The 17,946-nt window shown below is 43.8% G+C and overlaps 1 protein-coding gene and 2 long non-coding RNA genes across 5 annotated transcripts in view; 2 read left to right on the forward strand and 1 right to left on the reverse strand.

Annotated features, from left to right (window-relative positions):
- The window catches only part of Deup1 (deuterosome assembly protein 1), a 47,581-nt gene extending 44,170 nt beyond the window's left edge, over positions 1–3,411 (reverse strand). For both annotated transcript variants that reach the window (XM_027410861.2, XM_035443473.1), the window contains exons 1-2: positions 3,247–3,411; positions 1,712–1,807 (exon numbers count right to left, since the gene is read on the reverse strand). In XM_027410861.2, coding sequence (XP_027266662.2) covers positions 1,712–1,807; positions 3,247–3,384 — 234 coding nt within the window. In that variant the 5' untranslated portion in view covers positions 3,385–3,411. The remainder of the gene's footprint in view (positions 1–1,711; positions 1,808–3,246) is intronic.
- LOC118238670 lies at positions 622–8,342 on the forward strand. Of its 2 annotated transcripts, XR_004769562.1 has the most exons (4): positions 622–735; positions 2,335–2,532; positions 4,959–5,070; positions 6,327–8,342. It is a non-coding gene; the product is annotated as an uncharacterized LOC118238670 (long non-coding RNA). The 2 variants fall into 2 exon arrangements; XR_004769561.1 differs by having other exon boundaries at positions 4,959–8,342.
- A 2,481-nt stretch (positions 8,343–10,823) lies between these two features.
- On the forward strand, positions 10,824–17,665 carry LOC113835157. Its single transcript, XR_004769563.1, has 4 exons — positions 10,824–11,887; positions 14,593–14,761; positions 14,883–15,062; positions 16,567–17,665. It is a non-coding gene; the product is annotated as an uncharacterized LOC113835157 (long non-coding RNA).
- Positions 17,666–17,946: the final 281 nt, after the last annotated feature.

The raw sequence follows: 17,946 nt of genomic DNA on the forward strand, positions 1-17,946 counted from the left end.
GGGGAGTGCCAAGGATCCTCACTGGTGTCACGCTGACTGCACTGTGACTGGAGGGCATGGGTGCCTATTACTGCTTCCCATACAGACTTCAGCAGAGGTGGGATGAGGTGAATCTTTGCCTTGTTGCTTTACAAGGCTTCTTCTGACAGCATCTTCAGGAACAGGAGATGAGCGTCTCATTATCTACCCACAAGGCAGTTGTAGAAATCCTGGGGAGGTCTTATTGAGGTCTGACATTAGTAATGGTCCTCCCCCTAGCATTTGGTCTTCTTGATACTACTCAGGCAGGGAGGCAGGAGGGTGGGGCTCTATCTGGGAGGGGGTAGAAATCTAGGTTTTCTACCCAATGTTTGTTGGTGGACCAGGGCTGTAGTTATTTTTCTGTGGTATTTGGCTACTTTTGAGAGTTTTTGTGTTGGTAGGTTTGCTGCGTTCTTGGTCTTTTCCTGCTACAGATGACAGGATTTCCTTGGGCTCTGCCCACTGTTTGTCTTTCTGTACCCATTACTGTGTCTGAACTGTGTGACAATGCTAAAACAAATCCCAGAGAGCACACTGGTGTCCCGAGTTGGCTCCCAAGACCCCTAAGCAATCCATCTCTTCTCCCTGCTTTCTACCAGGTACACATGCTGTCTTACAATGTCCAGGGCTTTCAGCTGTGCTGAAGAGGGCAGAGAAACACACAGCCAGTCTACCTGTCCAGCAGCTTCAGACATACCCACACTGGGCTGTCAGGTGAATTCAGATTTGTGTTGCTATATTTGTATGAGGGAAAAAAAAAACAAGATTGATTGCCCTAAGTTTTAGATGCTTCTGGTCTCAGAAAACTGTGTGCAGATTCATAGTACAAGCTGCCTTCTCATGGCACATACCTGAATTGCAAGCAAAATATAGACAGCTAGTCGGAAACATTCTGTAATAACAGTTAAGTAATGGGTTCAAATATTTCCTACTCCATTTTTAATGGCTGTATCCCCTTTATAGCACTTAAGGAGGAGCATCGGATACTCCAGGCTCCCTTAACCAGGTTATTACATATGAACTCTTTGCTTTCCAAGAAACGTTGGTGGTCAGAGTTCACAATCACACCACACACCCTACTGATTCCTTTTCTAGGTTAAGGACTCAAGCAGCTGCTGGGCCTGGGATGTTGAGGTGACTCCTGCCCTATGAGACTTTTTTTGCTAGGAGACAAGACTTTGGGGCAAGCCTCGTGGGGAGCTGCAGTGATGGGTGACAAAGAAATTGGTACCCTCTCACAGCATAGGCAGAGGCATGCCATTTATAAACAGCCACCAGCAGCAAGGCCAGCTCTGTTCTTTCAGCTACGTAATTTCTCACTCACTCACTTTCTGCTACTTACTTCATAGTATCAACCATCCATATTTTTAGGCTGCAGTGGAAACCCCAGAAATAACCATAGAAGAGAATTTCGTTTTTTGTTCTCATAACTAATAATAATCATAAAAAATAGCCTCTGGAGAGACAGAAAGTTATTTGTCTAGTGCCCTGTCATAGGGAAGGCCATGCAGATGGTATTTGAGTTGACAGCCTTGTAGGAGAGACAATCAGGACACAGAAGACAATGGCAGCCAGACATGAACATGCAATTAAGATACAAGAACATTTGCTTATATGCAAAGCATTTTTTTAAAAAATTAACATATCATAGGTCAAAACATGTAATGTTACATTTAACAGGTTCTCTTACTTGAGCTTTCAGGGCTTGTAGCTGTCCTTCGTAGTTCTGCGTCATCATTAAATTGCATTTTTCTAGACTGTCCAACTTCTGTCGAAGTAACCCCACCTGCATTAAAAATAAACTTTAAATTAGCTTTTTTCCTGAATTTTACCTTAAAAAATCAGAAAATGTGCAAAGAAGAAGTGCAATCCAAGTTAAACTGCTGCACTGAGCCAAGAGTAAATATTTGTCCTGCAGTTCTTAAAATAACTACTAATAACTGAATTCACAGAAAGCAAACATCTCTAGCCCGGTCCACTGGCTGTGTATTAGGATAGCATGGAAGTATATTTAGCAAGAGATCCTTGTCACTGTTGCATTTTAAATTAAGATTTAGACTTTACTCTGTATGATCTGTTTGGCAGGCTGTGCCATTGCTGTTCATGTAGAACTTCTACTAAGGTAACTCAAAGATTTTCTTTTGGTCAGGTTCCATTCCTTACCAGTTTCATGGCCAATGGATAATTGTTGCATTTTATAAAAACTAACATATTAATGAGGAAATAAAAATGTTTAAGAGCACTTATTAAGGGTTTGCATTACTCTGTTTAAATGCGGATGAGACACCTACTTATATATCTGTGTCACTGTAGGTCCTTGCATATACCAGGACCATTGGACCTGCCTTTCGAGCCAAGGGAAACCACAGCTACACCCACCTGCAGAACACCAACGCCCTCAGCTTTGCCAAAACTCAAACCATCCATAAGTCCACAGAAAGAGCTGGAAAGTGGCTGATGAAAACTTCTGCGATGACGTATGATTCCTGACTCCCAAAAGAGTCCAGACATGTAGGTCTGCAGATGTTTTTCTGAAACCCCCAAGGTCTTTCACAATCTCCTATGTGCACCAGCTCAGGAGTGAGCAGTTACAGGAGTGGAAGGAAGCCATTCTAAGTGGGCACTACAGGTACACACCAGCACCCCCCCCCACACACACACAGGCACACACAAGAACACACACACACATACCTGCACACACCCACAGGAGAACAAACCCACCCATACCCCCATACCTTTGCACACACATGAGCACACACACCCACACACCTATGCATTCATGAGAACACTCACACAAACACAAGCACACACACACACACACACACACACACACACACACACACACACACACACTTTCATCAAATGCACTCTCCTTTGGCAATTAACTCTTGACATGCTTGTTCACAAAACATTTTCCAGCAGATCAGAAGCAGCAAACACTCCTGGGCTCTGCTGAACAAAGACAGCTTTGGTCTCCATGGCAGGGCTTCTGTAGGAGCCAAAGCATTTTTACTTTTGTTTCCAAACACTCTTACTTCACATGTACCTTAAATGTCTGTTACATTTATTGTCAGCATTGGTGTAGTGAGTGTCTCCATTAGTAAATATCTGATTTATCCCTGCATCTATTTGATAGCATACATTTAACACCAAGTTTGCTGACAGAATTGTAAGTGACAAATGAGTTTGGTGCGTGAACACTTTGCTGACATGTGTACTCAGTACCTCCTGGCCTTTCTGATCCAAGCAAGTCTGTGCATTGGCCAACTCTTGATCACGAAGGTCTAATCGTGTCTCTAAAGCCCGCATCTTTCTTTCCCAGTCCAACTTCTTGTTGCTCACCATGATGTCAATTTGTTCCATCAGTTCCTGAAGCTCTGCTTCACAAGGAGAAGCTCTGGTGAATGTAGAAAAGTGAGATAGCTTCACAAGAGGAAGATGGAGCAGGAAGGATCCCTGCATCATCCTGGGTAGCTTTGCTGCTTCCTCAAATGGCTCAATTGTTTAAATAGAAACAAACCTCAAAGCTTCAGGCTAATCCCTTAAGTAAAAAAAAGGTAATTCCAGAGACAATACTACCTGTCTCAGTCAGGATTTCTATAGCTGAGATGAAACACCATGACTAAAAAAGCAAGCTGGGGAGGAAAGGGTTTATTTGGCTTATACTTCCACACTGTAGTCCATCACTAAAGGAAGTCAGGACAGGAACTCAAGCAGGGCAGGATCCTGGAGGCAGGAGCTGATGCAGTGGCCACGAAGGGACACTGCTTACCGGCTTGCTTTTCATGGCTTGCTCAGTCGGCTTTCTTGTAGAACACAGGACCACCAGCCCAGGGATAGCCCCATCCTCAATGGGATGGGCCCTCCCTATTCATCATTAATTAAGGAAATGTCCTACAGTCAGATTTTATGGAGATATTTCTCAATCTAGGTTCTCTCCTTTCAGATGACTCTAGCTTGTGTTACACTGACATAAGACTAGCTAGCACATTACAGTTGTACTTATACAAAAAATATTGTTACCCTCCTATAATCCCAGGACTCAAGAAGCAGAGTCAAAAGGATTGTTCAGGCAGCCAATTAGACTATATAGTGAGTTTCAGACACTTATCAAAAAACAAAACAAAACAAAACTCAAAACAAACAAAACAAAAAAGCTAAACACACACACACACACACATACACACACACACATACACACACACACACACACACACACACACACTCACTCACAACCCCCCAAAACAAAACTGAAACCAAACCAAATCTAACAAACACCATTTTTTTAGAATATGCTAATTATTGTGGATATGGTAATTTGAACAAATGCTAAGTGCTTAGGGATCCAACAAGTGAAAATAGACTCACAGAGATGTCTGTCATAACTCTAGGAGGTGTGACAGAGACACATTGGGACGTCTGTCAGGTCCACAGTCACATAGCTTATCTGTAGAAGTGTCAGACATAGGCCTTAGCTTCCCGTCTGTGGAGTCTTTGTACCATGAAGTGAAAACAGGTCCTTCTACAAGAACTGATTTAAAATCTGTGGTACTGACCACAATAACGCACTCCACCCCCAATCCCGTGTTTCCTGAATCACCCCTGTACTGAGTGATGCTGTCTCTCTAGTTTATGCAGAGGGACTTCCACCAGCCTTGACATCTGCAAGGGGCTAAGTACAAAGTGTCACTTTGAAGCCTTCTCATGGTACTCCTGGACTAAGGCCCAAAGGCTCTTTCAATTTTCATTTAAACCTTAAACCCAAGGAGAGGAAGTATGTTAATTCTTCCACAGAGAGCATGACTAACTTTTAACTGGAGTGAAGATGTTGAGAAGAATCTTCATGAAACCCTGGCCTTTCATTTTTACACTGTCTTTTCATAACTACTTGTATACTCTTTGGTGTAAATAAACTTTATTTTCTTTCTGTTATATAGGCTGAGAAAGAAAGAACTGTTAGTCTTGCTCATCACTGCCTCACCATAACCCAGAGCAACACTCCAGCACAGAGGAAATGCTCCGGCATATGGTGTATACTTTAACATGTAGGTAGTGTTTCACCATGTGGCAAGTGCTCCCTCATGTGGGAAGTGCTCCAGGACATGGTCAACTGAAGGTGCTCAATACACCTCTGCAGTGAAAAAGGAAACTCTTTTTCTTGACATTTCTTTGGTATATAGGAATGCGATGAGCTAATGGAATTCATATACCGGCCCAACGGAGAGTGTAGAGTAAAGGAATCTACCCCACTTACACTGTTAAATTAATAAATGAGTGGCTTGTTTCCTGGCTATGATTATGGTATGATGAGCTAGGATACAAGACTCTCAGGGCAGAAGAAATTACACACACAGGCCTTCTAACTCACCTATTGTTCCAACATGTGCATTCCTTCCACAAGTAGTTCTTAAGAGAGTGTCTATTACACACAGCACTAAACAGACTCAGTAGGCCTTTGATAGGATACTGGTCAGTAACAAAGTATCAAGTGATCCCTACAGTTTGTATTCCTATATATTGCAAAAACACTGCAAAGATATACCCCAGCATAGGTCTGAGGTCCCTCCTGAACAAGTAACTGCCACTCTCTGAGATGATATCACATTAGCAAGAAGTGTTCTGTTTCACGGTGACTTCATTCCCACTCCCTAGTCCTTGATCCTGAGGTCATTCAGGACTTTCAACACAGTACAACCACACAGTACTGAGCCATTAATGTGTGGGGTACAGTTCTGGTTGTACCCTGTCTTCTCAATGGTCAGTACCAGAGTCTGGATATTCAAGTGGCTGGAAGCCAGACCCCATGACAGCAGACTTTGACCTGCATGTTCTGCACCAGCCAGGTCAGAAAGCCAAACCATCAAGTCTGCTGGTGTCACCAGATGTCATAGTATGGTGACTGAGTTTCCTTGATTTTTGTCCCCCTTCCCAGCTCAGAAACAACTTAGAGAAAGATAAATAGGATGCCTCAGATCTAGTTATCCTCTCTCTAACCTCTCTGTGCCAAGAGCCCTCAACCACAGTAAACCCAAAGTCTTTACTCTCCTACAAAGATTTTCCACATGTCTGCCTTGCCTCGAATCTGCAAATGCAGGTGCGATGTTCAGGCTTCATTGCCAACTTGACAAGACCTTAGAAACACCTAGAAAGCAAGCTCTAGGTGGATTGGTGAGGGTGTCATCAGAGAAGTTTAACTGAGGAGGAAAGACCTATGTTAAGCACAAGGAAGTTGACCAGGTTGAGTAAAAGAGGGGAGGTGAACCAGGAAGCCCACAGGGCACCAGCATTCATCCTTTTGTTTCCAGCTACAGAGAGATGCAAGACACCAGCTACACTGTCTCCCCATCATGACTCACTGAATTCCTTCAACCCACAAGACCAAATGTTCTTCCTTTGGTGGCTTGAAAGAGAATGGATTCCATAGGCTCATGGTTGGAGGAGGTGTGTCATGAGGGTGAGCTTTGAGGATTTCAAAACTTCCCCTCATCCCTCCTTAGTTCTCTCTGCCTCTTACTTGTAACTCAAGATGTAAACTCCCAGTTGTTCCTGCCACCATGCCTTTGTTCTTCCATCATGGACTCTAACCCTCTGGAACCATAAGCTCAATTAAACACTTTATTCTGTAAGTTGCCTTGGTCATGGGTGCTTTATCACAGCAATAGAACAGTAACTAAGACATACCCTCAGGCTGATTCTGATAGACATTTTGTCACAAAAAGTAGAAAAGCTAATTTTACAGAAAATTGTTACTAAGGAGTAAGGTCATTGCTGTGACCACCTGATCATGTGGTTCATAGGCCTTTGTATGTGTTTCACAGTTTGGGATTGCTAAAAGCAGAGTTTAATGGGCCATTCTAGAGGGTTTGCAAGAATAGAATGCTAAGAGAGATGTTGACAGTGGAGGTCAGGCTCTAGAGGTTTCTATTGATAGCATGTCTATATTCTGTAAAGAATAGGGCTTTATTCTGTTCATGTCCTGAGAACTTGAGTGAGGCAGAATTCAAAAGCAAAAGACTGTTTTGTTTGTTTGTCTCAGGACAGCATAGAATCCAGTCTGTGGTGTGGCTACTGCTTGTTGCTGATACATAGGGAGGGAGAGAGAGAGAGAGAGAGAGAGAGAGAGAGAGAGAGAGAGAGAGAGAGAAGGTAAATGTGCATTTGGTAAGAAAATTAGTGTGATTTTAAAACTGCAGCTTTAGTGAACTTTAAAATAAAAATTAAAAGTGGTGGTTTATTCTCCTTCATGTAGTTTGGCATGAGTGTTCTTTATATTATAGGATGTTATGTTATATTAAGGATTTTTCTTTACTTTCCCTCTTGGGTCCTTCCAACATTCCTCCCCCCTTAGTAGGTATTATATCTTGATTTTAGAAGTTGATTGAGGAGTCAAAAGGGAATAAAAAGAACTCTTAGAGTCATCAGATTTGGAGACTGGGTGGGCTGTGTTTGCTTCAGGAATGTAAACTCAATCTTTATCTTTGAGTTTATCTGTGAGAACAACTCACTAGAGAAGGCTCTTGGGTCAGGCCAGACCCTTCAGCATTAGGTCTTTGACATGGAGGTCAGAAGGGAGAGGGCAAAGGCCTGGAATAGTCTGGGATTAAACACTAGGACATGACATCTGGAGAAGAGAGAAGAGAACAGCTGATATCATGGTGGTTAGAGCAGCAGGGGTGGAAGAGGAAGTAAGTTTAGGCTGAAGGTGTGGGCCTAAGCCAATTTTTTGGCCATCTTGTCTGAGGGTTTCTATTACATTGTTTGAGTTTCTTGTGTATTCTGGATATTAACCTCTTGTCAAGATAAATAATTTGTAAACACCTTTGTGTGTTCTGTTGAGTATTATCTGTGTCCTACTGGCTGCCTGTATTCTGTCAATTGTCATCTGTGTTCTGTTGATTGCTTCATTTGCTAGGAAGAAACTTTGGTTTAGTGGAATTTCATCTGTTAATTTTTGTTTTCTGTATTTCCAGGGTTCTATAAAAAATCACTGCAAAATCAAGGTCCCCCAATTTTTCTTCTATGCCTTTTCCTAGTAGTATCCTAGTTTGGGGTCTTATATTTCAGACTTTAATCTTTTTGAGTTGCTATTTGTATCTGGTGAAAATGTAGATTCTTTCTTCTATATGGATATCCAGCTTTCCCAGCAGTTTATTGAGAAGATTATTCTTTCCCCATGTTTCTAGCAACTTGTAAAAATTCAATTGGCTGTAAATTCATGGGGTCATTTGTGGGCTTTGTTCTGCTTCATTGGTCTGTGTGTCTTTCTTTTCTTTTTCCTTTACTCTTCTCTCATACATAACATTCTGAGCACAGCCTCCCCTCCCTCCACTCCTCTCTTCCTCAGATCTACTCCTCCTCCATTTCCCTTCCAAAAAAAAAAAAAAAAAAAAAAAAGAGCAGGCTACCCAGAGATATCAACTGAACACAGCTTAACAAGTTACAATAAAACTAGGTACAAACCCTCATATCAAGGCTGGGCAAGGGTGTATCTGTCTTTATGCTGATGCCATGTTTTAGTGTGTTCCGAGGTACAATGACTCCTGACCTACTCTTTCTGCTCAAGATTGCTTTGTCTACTTAGGGTCTCACCACAGGGAGAATGATTATTATCAAGAGGAAAAGAACAAGTGATAGGGTACAACAAGAGAACCTTTGTGCGGTGTTGGTGGGAATGTCAATTAATGTAGCCATCATGGAAGTTTCTAAAAATCAGAATAGAGCTACAATGTGATCCAGCAATCCCACTGCAGGTTTTACACCTGAAGTGAACTAAATTTGCTTGTTGAAAAGGTACCCACAACCCAAATTTATTACTATTTAGAAGAGCCAGGACACAAACTCAAACCAAATGTCTTCCAGACCACCAGATGGCAAAGAGTGCATGGTACAAAGATGCAGTGGAATACTATTCAGCCATAAAAATCTATTTGCAGTCCTGACATTTGTAACGGCATGGATGGAGATGGAGGATGTTTATGAAGTAAAGTGCATCCTCACAGTCAGACACTTGACATCTATTCGTGTAGACTTGGAACATCTGCTCTCATAGATGCCAACAGCATGATGACCCTTACCAGACTGGGTGGAGGGAGAGAGGTGAGAGACAGATATGAAACTGTTGATGAGAGTTAGGTTCTGGTGTTTTGTGGCATAGCACAGTGAATATGGTCAGTGGTAAACACCACACACCTCAAAATGTGTAGGACAGACTAATCATTGTGTTTGTCAGTAGGAAACAATAGAAATTTAAGGTGACAAAACTGAGCACCCAACCATGCTCATTCTGTCTTGTGTGTACATGACTCAAACCCTCACATTGTACCCAGCCTCTGAATATGCAAAAATGTCATTTGTGAATACATAAATAAGAAATAAAAATAGAGGGCATAAAAGACATGTGGAAGTTTCCAGAAGTGATCAGGGTGATGCAGTTGGTGGATTCTTGCCTCAAGGAGTTTCTGTTTAGGGTCCTTTGTGTTATTTGTTTGACTGTGTCTCCCTCTGTTGCTCAGGCTGGCCCAGAACTCAGGATATAGCTCAGGTGGCCTCAGAATGATAGCAACCATTTTGCCTCAGCCTCCAGAATCCTGTGATTACAGGCCTGTGCCACCATGTCTGTTTTCATGTTCTGGTTCTTAAACAGACAGCTGAATAGCATCAGCCCAACTGTGATGACCTTGTGACATTATCTAAAGCAAGGCAGCTCTGAAAGTGAAGAAAACCACACTCGTAAAAATTACATCAGCGCTGTACTGGGAGGTAGTGAGGTATTCCATCAAACATGGGTCTGGAGCTTGGGAGAGAGAAAGAGAGGAACCTCATCATGTAAACATGGGAGGAAGGAGACAGGGAAAGAGCATCTTCCTTTAAGAGACATGGGATCATCTATCTGAAAATGAGTTTTCAAGGCTGGTGAGCAAGCTCGGGAGACCTTACCTTTGTCAAACTCTCTTAAGAAAACTCATTCTGAAATAGATTGTGTACTTGTTCCTCTGAGTTAACAGGCTGCTGCATGTAATTCCACCTTTCATAGGTGGCTTATGTCAGACACTGCAGCACATGCAGACACAGATGTAGACCAAGGGGACCTGGAGGTGACCAGAAGCTGTCTAACCAACTGCCATGATCTCATGGTGGTCAGTGTGGTGCCCGTTCTACTGGACTATGGAAGTGCTGTTCTGTGCAATCCTACAGGTTCATGCTTCATGGTTTCCTTCCTCAAAACTAATTACCGAATCATGGACATACTTTTCCTCAGGCACTTTCGTTGTCATCTAAACACATATTTATCATTGTCTTGGGTGTTTGCTGAGTTAGCAGTAGTCAATGCCTATTTTCATTGCCTGCGTGTGATGGAGGCACATGTCCTATCTAGTCCTCCTTTTCATTTGCCAGAAGCGTAATGGATGTGGAGGTGTTGCAAACATCCTCATTCTAATGAAGGGGTACATGAATGCATGAAGAAGGCCTGTTCTAAAGCCTTTGCCCTGGTGGTGAAAGGGAGCCCCTATCAGAGATGAAAAGCTCTATGATTTCCCAGCCTCACCATTGACATGAAAACAAAATATCACCTTTTTCTCCCTCTGAAAGCAGGATGGTATGTTAAAATGGACACATCACAGACATGCTCTGTAATAACTTTTCACATTGTGAGAAACCTTTCAGTGAACAGACAGGGAGGGGGCAGATGGAGAGGGGGGCAGACAAGGAGGGGAGCACACAGGGAGGGGAGCACAAGGCAGGGGAGCACACAGGGAGGGGAGCACAAGGCAGGGAAGCTCACAGGGAGGGGGGCAGAGAATGGGTGTCAGTTGGAAAGTGCTGGCCTCCTCTCCAGGGGAAACAGGAAGGTGTGTGTGGCCTGGGCCAGTCAGAAGTCACAAGAAGTCACTGAAGTCAATCAAAATGAATTTTCCATGCACAGAAAGGATGTACTGTTACTATTCATTGTGGTCCTGCTGTAGGGGCTTAGATCAGAAAAATCAGAATTTCTTTTTACCAAGTATAAATAAAACTGTACTTAACCCAACAGGAAACAAGCAATGGACGCTATGATTCTGTGTCTCCTGGGGGAAGGACCCTTGAGGGTTAAGAAGACATACGTAGAGGAAGCAGTGTCAGGGAGGACTTTTTGGAATTCGGATGGGAAGGTGCTCTTTAAGACTCAGCCTTTCTCGCTTCTCTGGAAGACGAGAAGAGTTCACTGGCATGTGCAGTGGCATCCTGATCTTTAGAACCCCTTTGAGTCTGTGAAAGAGACCCATTGCTCAGGAGTTGGTCAAATAATGAAGAGAATGTAAGAGACTCAACAGACGAAAATGAGGCTTTGGGTAAAGATAGATGAACCCACAAAACTGGCTTCTTTCTCAAGACCTACTAAAAAGAAGAAAACACATATTCTTAACCTGTACAGTTAAACCTACAAAAGGCAAAAATTGTGGGAATCAAGTATCAACTTGTGGTAGTTAATAGTGATTTTGAACTTGACAGGATCTAGACTCACCAGGGAGACAAGCCTCTGTGCATGTCTGTGAGGGGCTTTCTAGAGGGAAGGCCCACTAAGTGCTGATGGCACCATACCGTGGGTGGCTCCTGGATTGGCTAAGAAGTGAGCTCAGGGGCTCAAGGAAAGCAGTTCACAGGACAGAGAAGATGGGTAGGTCCAAAGAGAGAGACTTTTTTAAAAGATAATTTTTAAAAGATTTATTTTAAAACAAACTTTACATCTTTCTTCTATAGATGAAATCCCACTCCTACCCCCTTTTAAAGAAGGAAACCGTGGAGAAAAAAGAAGACTTCACAAATTTGTGGTGTCAGGATTGCTAACTCCAGGAAGTTAAAACTGAGCAGGTCTGGGAGCCCACAGGTGACTCAGTTTCCATCTGGAGTCTATTCTGACATAAGACATTAGAGTTCAAGCTTGCTTCTTTCAGTCTCCCTGAGAGCCATGAGAAAGTTCTGATTAAGCCCATGGAAAAGAACATATTATCTAACTAACAAGCTTATGATACCTCTTGAAAGGCACACAGAGATAGGGAATGCAGCTGCTTGCTGCTAGCAGGACTCACATGATAGTGAACCTGGCTGCTCCTTGATTCAAGGACAGTGCAGGGAGCTGGTTAATTGACTGTGCTGCTCTTGTTCTGCTTTGCCTCTAGTCTGTATATAAACAGGGTCTAAATTAAATTAAATTTAGGCTGTCCGGTGTGCTGAAAGGTGTGGACCAGGCAGTCCTCCTAAATCTATGCTGTGTTTCTGTCTCTGTTACTTTTATCTGCCTTTTGTCAACCCTCACACCCCTACTTAGGTAACCCAGCTAACTCGTTGTAGCAGGCTCCGACAAGCAGGAAGGAAAATTTATCCCAGTCAGACCTCAAGATGGATGTGACTTATAAAGTCATAAGAAGACTATTATGAAGACATATGGAGACTATTGATGCTACCAAAATCATGGCTTATTGGATGATAAAGGAGTGAAAAGTGTGTGTGTGTGTGTGTGTGTGTGTGTGTGTGTGTGTGTGTGAGAGAGAGAGAGAGAGAGAGAGAGAGAGAGAGAGAGAGAGAGAGAGAGAGAGAGTGACACACAGAGAGAGACAGAGAGAGAGACACACACACAGAGATGTCCAGTGTAAAAGCCAATAGACATTGCCCAAAACTAAAAAAATCAAGTAAAGCACATTATCTGAAGATACTGAGTTTGACACCAAAGGCCTTTGGGAGAGAGCTCCTGCTAAAGAATTGAAAGTGGTTGCCTTTTGGAGTAGAAAACTGGGTGGGCACCAACACAATTAGACTTTGTTTTGGTTTGGTTTTGGTAATGCACAGAACCAAATGGATTTTTGTATTGCACACACACCTTCCTCTTCTTATCAGTGTTTGATACATATTTGCATATTTATATAGTTTTAGATAGACACAAGCTCACAGTAGGTGCCAAATACTTGTTGAAAGCCGGCTGTTTCAAGAAACATGAGAGGAACAAGTTTCTGAACTTGCTAACACGTCCCTGGAGAACGATCCACAGTCACTGGCTCCTTAGCAGCATGAGAGTCGGTGGCCTCTGTGCTCTGGAGACCAGGGAACACAGTGTCTGGCCACGTGCCTACCAGGATGAGTGACAGTCCTTCAGGACAACTGTGGTGTGCTCATTAACTTCTGCTCTGTAACTATCTGTATCCAAAAAAGTATAACTCTTTCCAATAAAGTCTAAGTTCTTTAAGGACCAGATCGGTTTTTAAATAACCTCTGCATTTCAGGGCTAAACACTCAGCACAACTTACTTTGTTTTCAAAGAACGGATGCAGAGAACCAGCCAGGCCTTCAGATTTGCAGGACTGAGACCATCTGCTACCCTCTGCTTGAGGCCTTAGTCTGTCTTACTGTACTCTAGTGTCATAGTCACACTAGGGACCCCACACATGCTCATTGTGATTTGACTGTGATGTGGACTCTAAGCAGGCTGCCCCTCACATCTCAATACAATCCATTTCCAGTATAGAAAGAATTCAGGGTTGGGAGGCAGATGTATTTCCATTCAAACCCTGACTCCTTTGCTGACCAGTGTTCTATCCTGGAGGTAAATCCTTACTTTCTTCTGGCCATCTCTCTGAGGTTCAGAGGGCAGAGTCTGCTGGGGATACAGCAATGGTCACTCTTAACCCTTCTAGATACCTCTCAACTTACAGTGGTGTTGGCTATGCTGGTCAGGGCCATTATATATTGAAAATGCCACAAGTAGAAAAGGCACCGAATATGCCTACAAAGTGAGCATCACCAGATCAGCCACTCTGTGTTATGTGGTGTGATGATGGTCTGCTCTCACCACTGCACAGCTAACTGAGAGTGTGAGCTCACTAGCACTGTCCACAGATCACTAGTCTACAAAAGAAGATGCAGATTAGAAATCTGAGGGTGGTTCCTACCAACTGTTTACAGCTTCACACAGGCATGCAAGGGTTATAAGCCCAGTGATCCTAACTTCAGCACCAGCTACACGTGAGATTTCTAAACTGTAGGTGGACCTATGCTACTGAGGTGAAGACCACATTTCTGAGCCCTTCTTACAGCTGAGACTGAGCTCTGGCCAATGTTAGTGAACACAGTTGAGGCCTGATATCTCTAGGCATTCTCCTAGAAGGAAAGTCCTTCCTTCCTTCCTTCCTTCCTTCCTTCCTTCCTTCCTTCCTTCCTTCCTTCCTTCCTCCCTTCCTGCCTCCCCTCCCGCCCTCCCTCCCCTCCGTCCCTCCTTCCTTCCTTCCCGTTCATTAAGACTATTGCCTTGATGAAGGCAAACAGTCACGAGGACTGAAGTGGAAGCAATCACTTTGGGTCTAGAGATGAAACCACACAGTCTGAGATAGAGATGAGCTTTCATGTTATTTAAGGCTCTGCACCTGTGTGTGTGTGTGTGTGTGTGTGTGTGTGTGTGTGTGTGTGTGTGTTTGTTTGTTTCAGGGACTTCAGCTATACTGTAATACATCCTGGTTTCTTGTTGAGAATAAGTAAGGCGGCAGGGCAAAGAATGTGGTCATCACTGTTTACACTTCTTTGTTTTCCTTTACCTGGTGTCAGGGTGATAGCCTAAGCAGATCACTGGAAGAGCGACACCTACAGTTGTGACCAGAGTCAAAAGCAGTCACAATCAAGACTGGGCTCTGAAGTACCACTGCTGTCTTCAATTTGAGACCAGCCACTGGCCAGATGGCTAGGGAAATCTTCATGGTGCTGATGCCAATAAGAGGTGGGACCGATATTTGTGAAAGGATGTTGGTCCATTTTCTACCACAGTGAATGTTTTCTAATCTCCATTCCTTACCTAGAATATCCCATTTTTGCTTTCTGTGGAAATATGTGTATTGCAGGGCTATGTTTGAATGTTGAGAAGACGTGGTCTTAAAAACAGGAGCAGAGAAACAATCATTACAGCAAGAAAGGAGCTAGCTGGCCAGGAAGTGTTGTGCTGTGGACACGTAAGAGCTGAGGAGACCAGCCTGGGTCTGTTCCTGTGATGCCAACAGGTCACTGAATGAGCTGTCTTTCAGGTAGAGCCAGACTCTCCTCATACATAGGGAGACTCACCAAATACATTCTTCAGAAGTTATTTGAAATTTCCCCCAGTCCACTTACCAAAAACAGTCAGCACATTCTTCTTGTAACAATTCATTTCAAAACTTGTGCTCCATCAAGCAGTTTTGGGCATAAAGATAAACTCAGTAAATAGAAGTTTCTGTACCACTTACCCTGCTGTAGCATGGGCTTGATTCTCCATGCCAAGAAAGGTCTACATCTGGCTTGTTCTTGAGTTTTAATCTGTGAGAGGAAATTATTTAGATTTGTAAAATGCTTACAAATATTAATATAAGATGATTTTCTTGCTGTTGGTAAGTCATTATTTAGTATGGCTTTTCTGAGTATGGAGGCTCTTGCTTCTACAAGCACAGAAGTGGATGAGGCTTCATTAGCTGGAAGGAAGTACTTCCAGCTAGATAGAAATACTGGCTCAGCCCTTGGTTGAAATATGTGGTAGTGCCTGAAACCAGCATGCATTCATCATTAACTCAGTGGCAGCTCGGTGTCCGTTGCCTTGTGGAGTGCTCAGTTCATAATTCCTGCTTAGAGGAGTGCTGTCTGGAAGCCCTCAAGAGTCCCACCTTAATGGAGTTCCTATGCTTTGCCTTTGAGTGTATGTATTCTTTCATTGTCTTTTCTTGACCTTTTAAAAGAGTGAACGAAGCAGGAAATTTAGGGCAGAAAAATCTAAGAAAAGGGCTGGAGAGATGGTCCAGCAGTTGGAATGCATAGAGGACCCCAGAGATGGTCAGGTGGCTCAAAACCACCTATAGTTCTAGCCCCAGGGCAATCTGATGCCCTCTTCTGCCCTGTGAGAGCACCTGCACCTATATACCTACACACACACACACACACACACACACACACACACACACACACACACACACAATTGTCCCAGCTGTGGACTAACCTATAAGGTAAATGAACAAAGTGTTAAAATGAATTTAAACCCTCCTAAGAACTGTCCCAACCAATTAAATACCCGAGAAGGGAGATGGAGGGAGAGAAAGAAGAGGGAGGAAGAGGAAAAAGAGAAGAGAGAGAAGGAAAAAGGAAGAAAAAAGAGGGGGAGGGGAAAGGGAGGAGGAAGAAGAGGAAGGAGGGAGAAAGAATCTCCAATCACATCATTTCCACACCACAGGAATTGCAGAAGTGGGGCAGACGTAGGTAATAGAAGGCAAAACTAGATCAGAAAGTACAGACAAATAAAAGAGGGGAACTGAGGCACAGGCCATGGTTCTGATGGAAGCTTATCTCCTGAGTTTGCCCAGCATGTAGTCCCTGCCATCCCTGCGCCAGCTGCTGCCACCGAAGAGAGGGTCCTGGTCCCGGGTCCACAGAGCCCACTGGTTACCTGCGCTCCCTGCGCTCCTGCGCTCCCTGCGCTCCCTGCGCCAGTCTTAGGCCTTTGGTCACTGGTCCCACCAGGTTGCCATGGAGACGCGACCTGACTCTCACCCATCGGTTTCTTTACAGCGGGAACTCCCCAGCGCTGGGCGGTAGGTCCCCAGTCCGACGCCTCCCGAGACCCGCCTATCCGGGCTCCCTGCCCAGAGGCACCCGGCATCCCAGGCACCAAGAGGCAGAGGCGCGAGAGAAGCGCGGGAGGACAGGGACCACAGAGCCCGAGGGCCACCAGGAACGCAGCAGAGACTGGGGTGTCTGTCTAACCCTGGGCCAGACCGGGAGCGCGAAAGAAAGAACTCCAGGCAAAGACCCTTTCAATTCACCTTAGTGACTTGCAGCTGGGAATCTGCGAAGCTCACCCTACTGCCGCTGTATGCGCAGCATTTGAATCCCTCTCTCTTCACACAGTGCGATGCATCCTTTCAAAACTGCCCATTAGGTGGATTAGAATGTACTGGGGACACGGCAGCAGCTTCTAACCAGGGGAACCAACCTGGGCCCAAGGTTACTGATTCCAAATTCTTTCCCTTTTTAGCCACATTCCAACAATAATTGATGACAGAATCTCAGTGGGACCCTGTTGACTTCACCGAGGAAATGACGGCATATCCCGGAGATAAATACATATATGATATAGAGCACACACACACACACACACACACACACACACACACACACACACACACCTACACATAGGTATGACAGCAAGTACACTTTCTCAGCACTTGAATTGGGGAATGTTGGCGAACTTATTTTAGAAACATAATTGTTTCTCAACACGTCCAGTAGATTGATTGCTGAAATCTCTCATTTGCATTCTCCTTTTGTCATTTCATGTCACTTTGTTACTTGAACATGGCTGTTAATTTTAATCCAATCCACAGTCCTCCATCCAGGTCTGTCTGGTTCTTAGAGGAGTTGTGTGAAGTAATTCAGGATGCTAGTTCTGACAGGGACAGAGTGAAGAATGGCTGTTTCATCTTTCCCTGAAATTTCACTCTTCTGAGAATGTTAGTGATAGCCTTCATTCTTTCCTGTGTTGAGATTTTTCCCAACAAGAAATGCAATAATCATTATTGTATAATTTATTTAATTTTACTGTTTTGAGACAGGGTTTCTCACTGTGTAGCCCTGGTTGTCCTGGAACTCACTCTGTAGACCAGGCTGGTCTCCAACTCACAGATCTGCCTGTCTCTGCCTCTAGAGTGCTGATTAAAGGCATGTGCTACCACACTCTGCTATGTATTTTTATTGTTGGTGTCGGGGAAGAAACACACGAATGGCTCGATGTAGATGTAGAGAACAACTGGTGGGACTCTGATCTTTCCTTCTACCTTTTGGTTCCTGGGTATCAAATTCATATCCTCAGGCTTTTGTAGTGGTTGCCTTTACCAGCTGAGCCATCAGATGAAAGTGAGCAGAAAGAGCAGGAAGGAAAGTTAGTGAAGA

Source organism: Cricetulus griseus, chromosome 4 (genome assembly GCF_003668045.3).
Source record: "Cricetulus griseus strain 17A/GY chromosome 4, alternate assembly CriGri-PICRH-1.0, whole genome shotgun sequence".
In the NCBI taxonomy this organism is placed as follows: domain Eukaryota; kingdom Metazoa; phylum Chordata; class Mammalia; order Rodentia; family Cricetidae; genus Cricetulus; species Cricetulus griseus.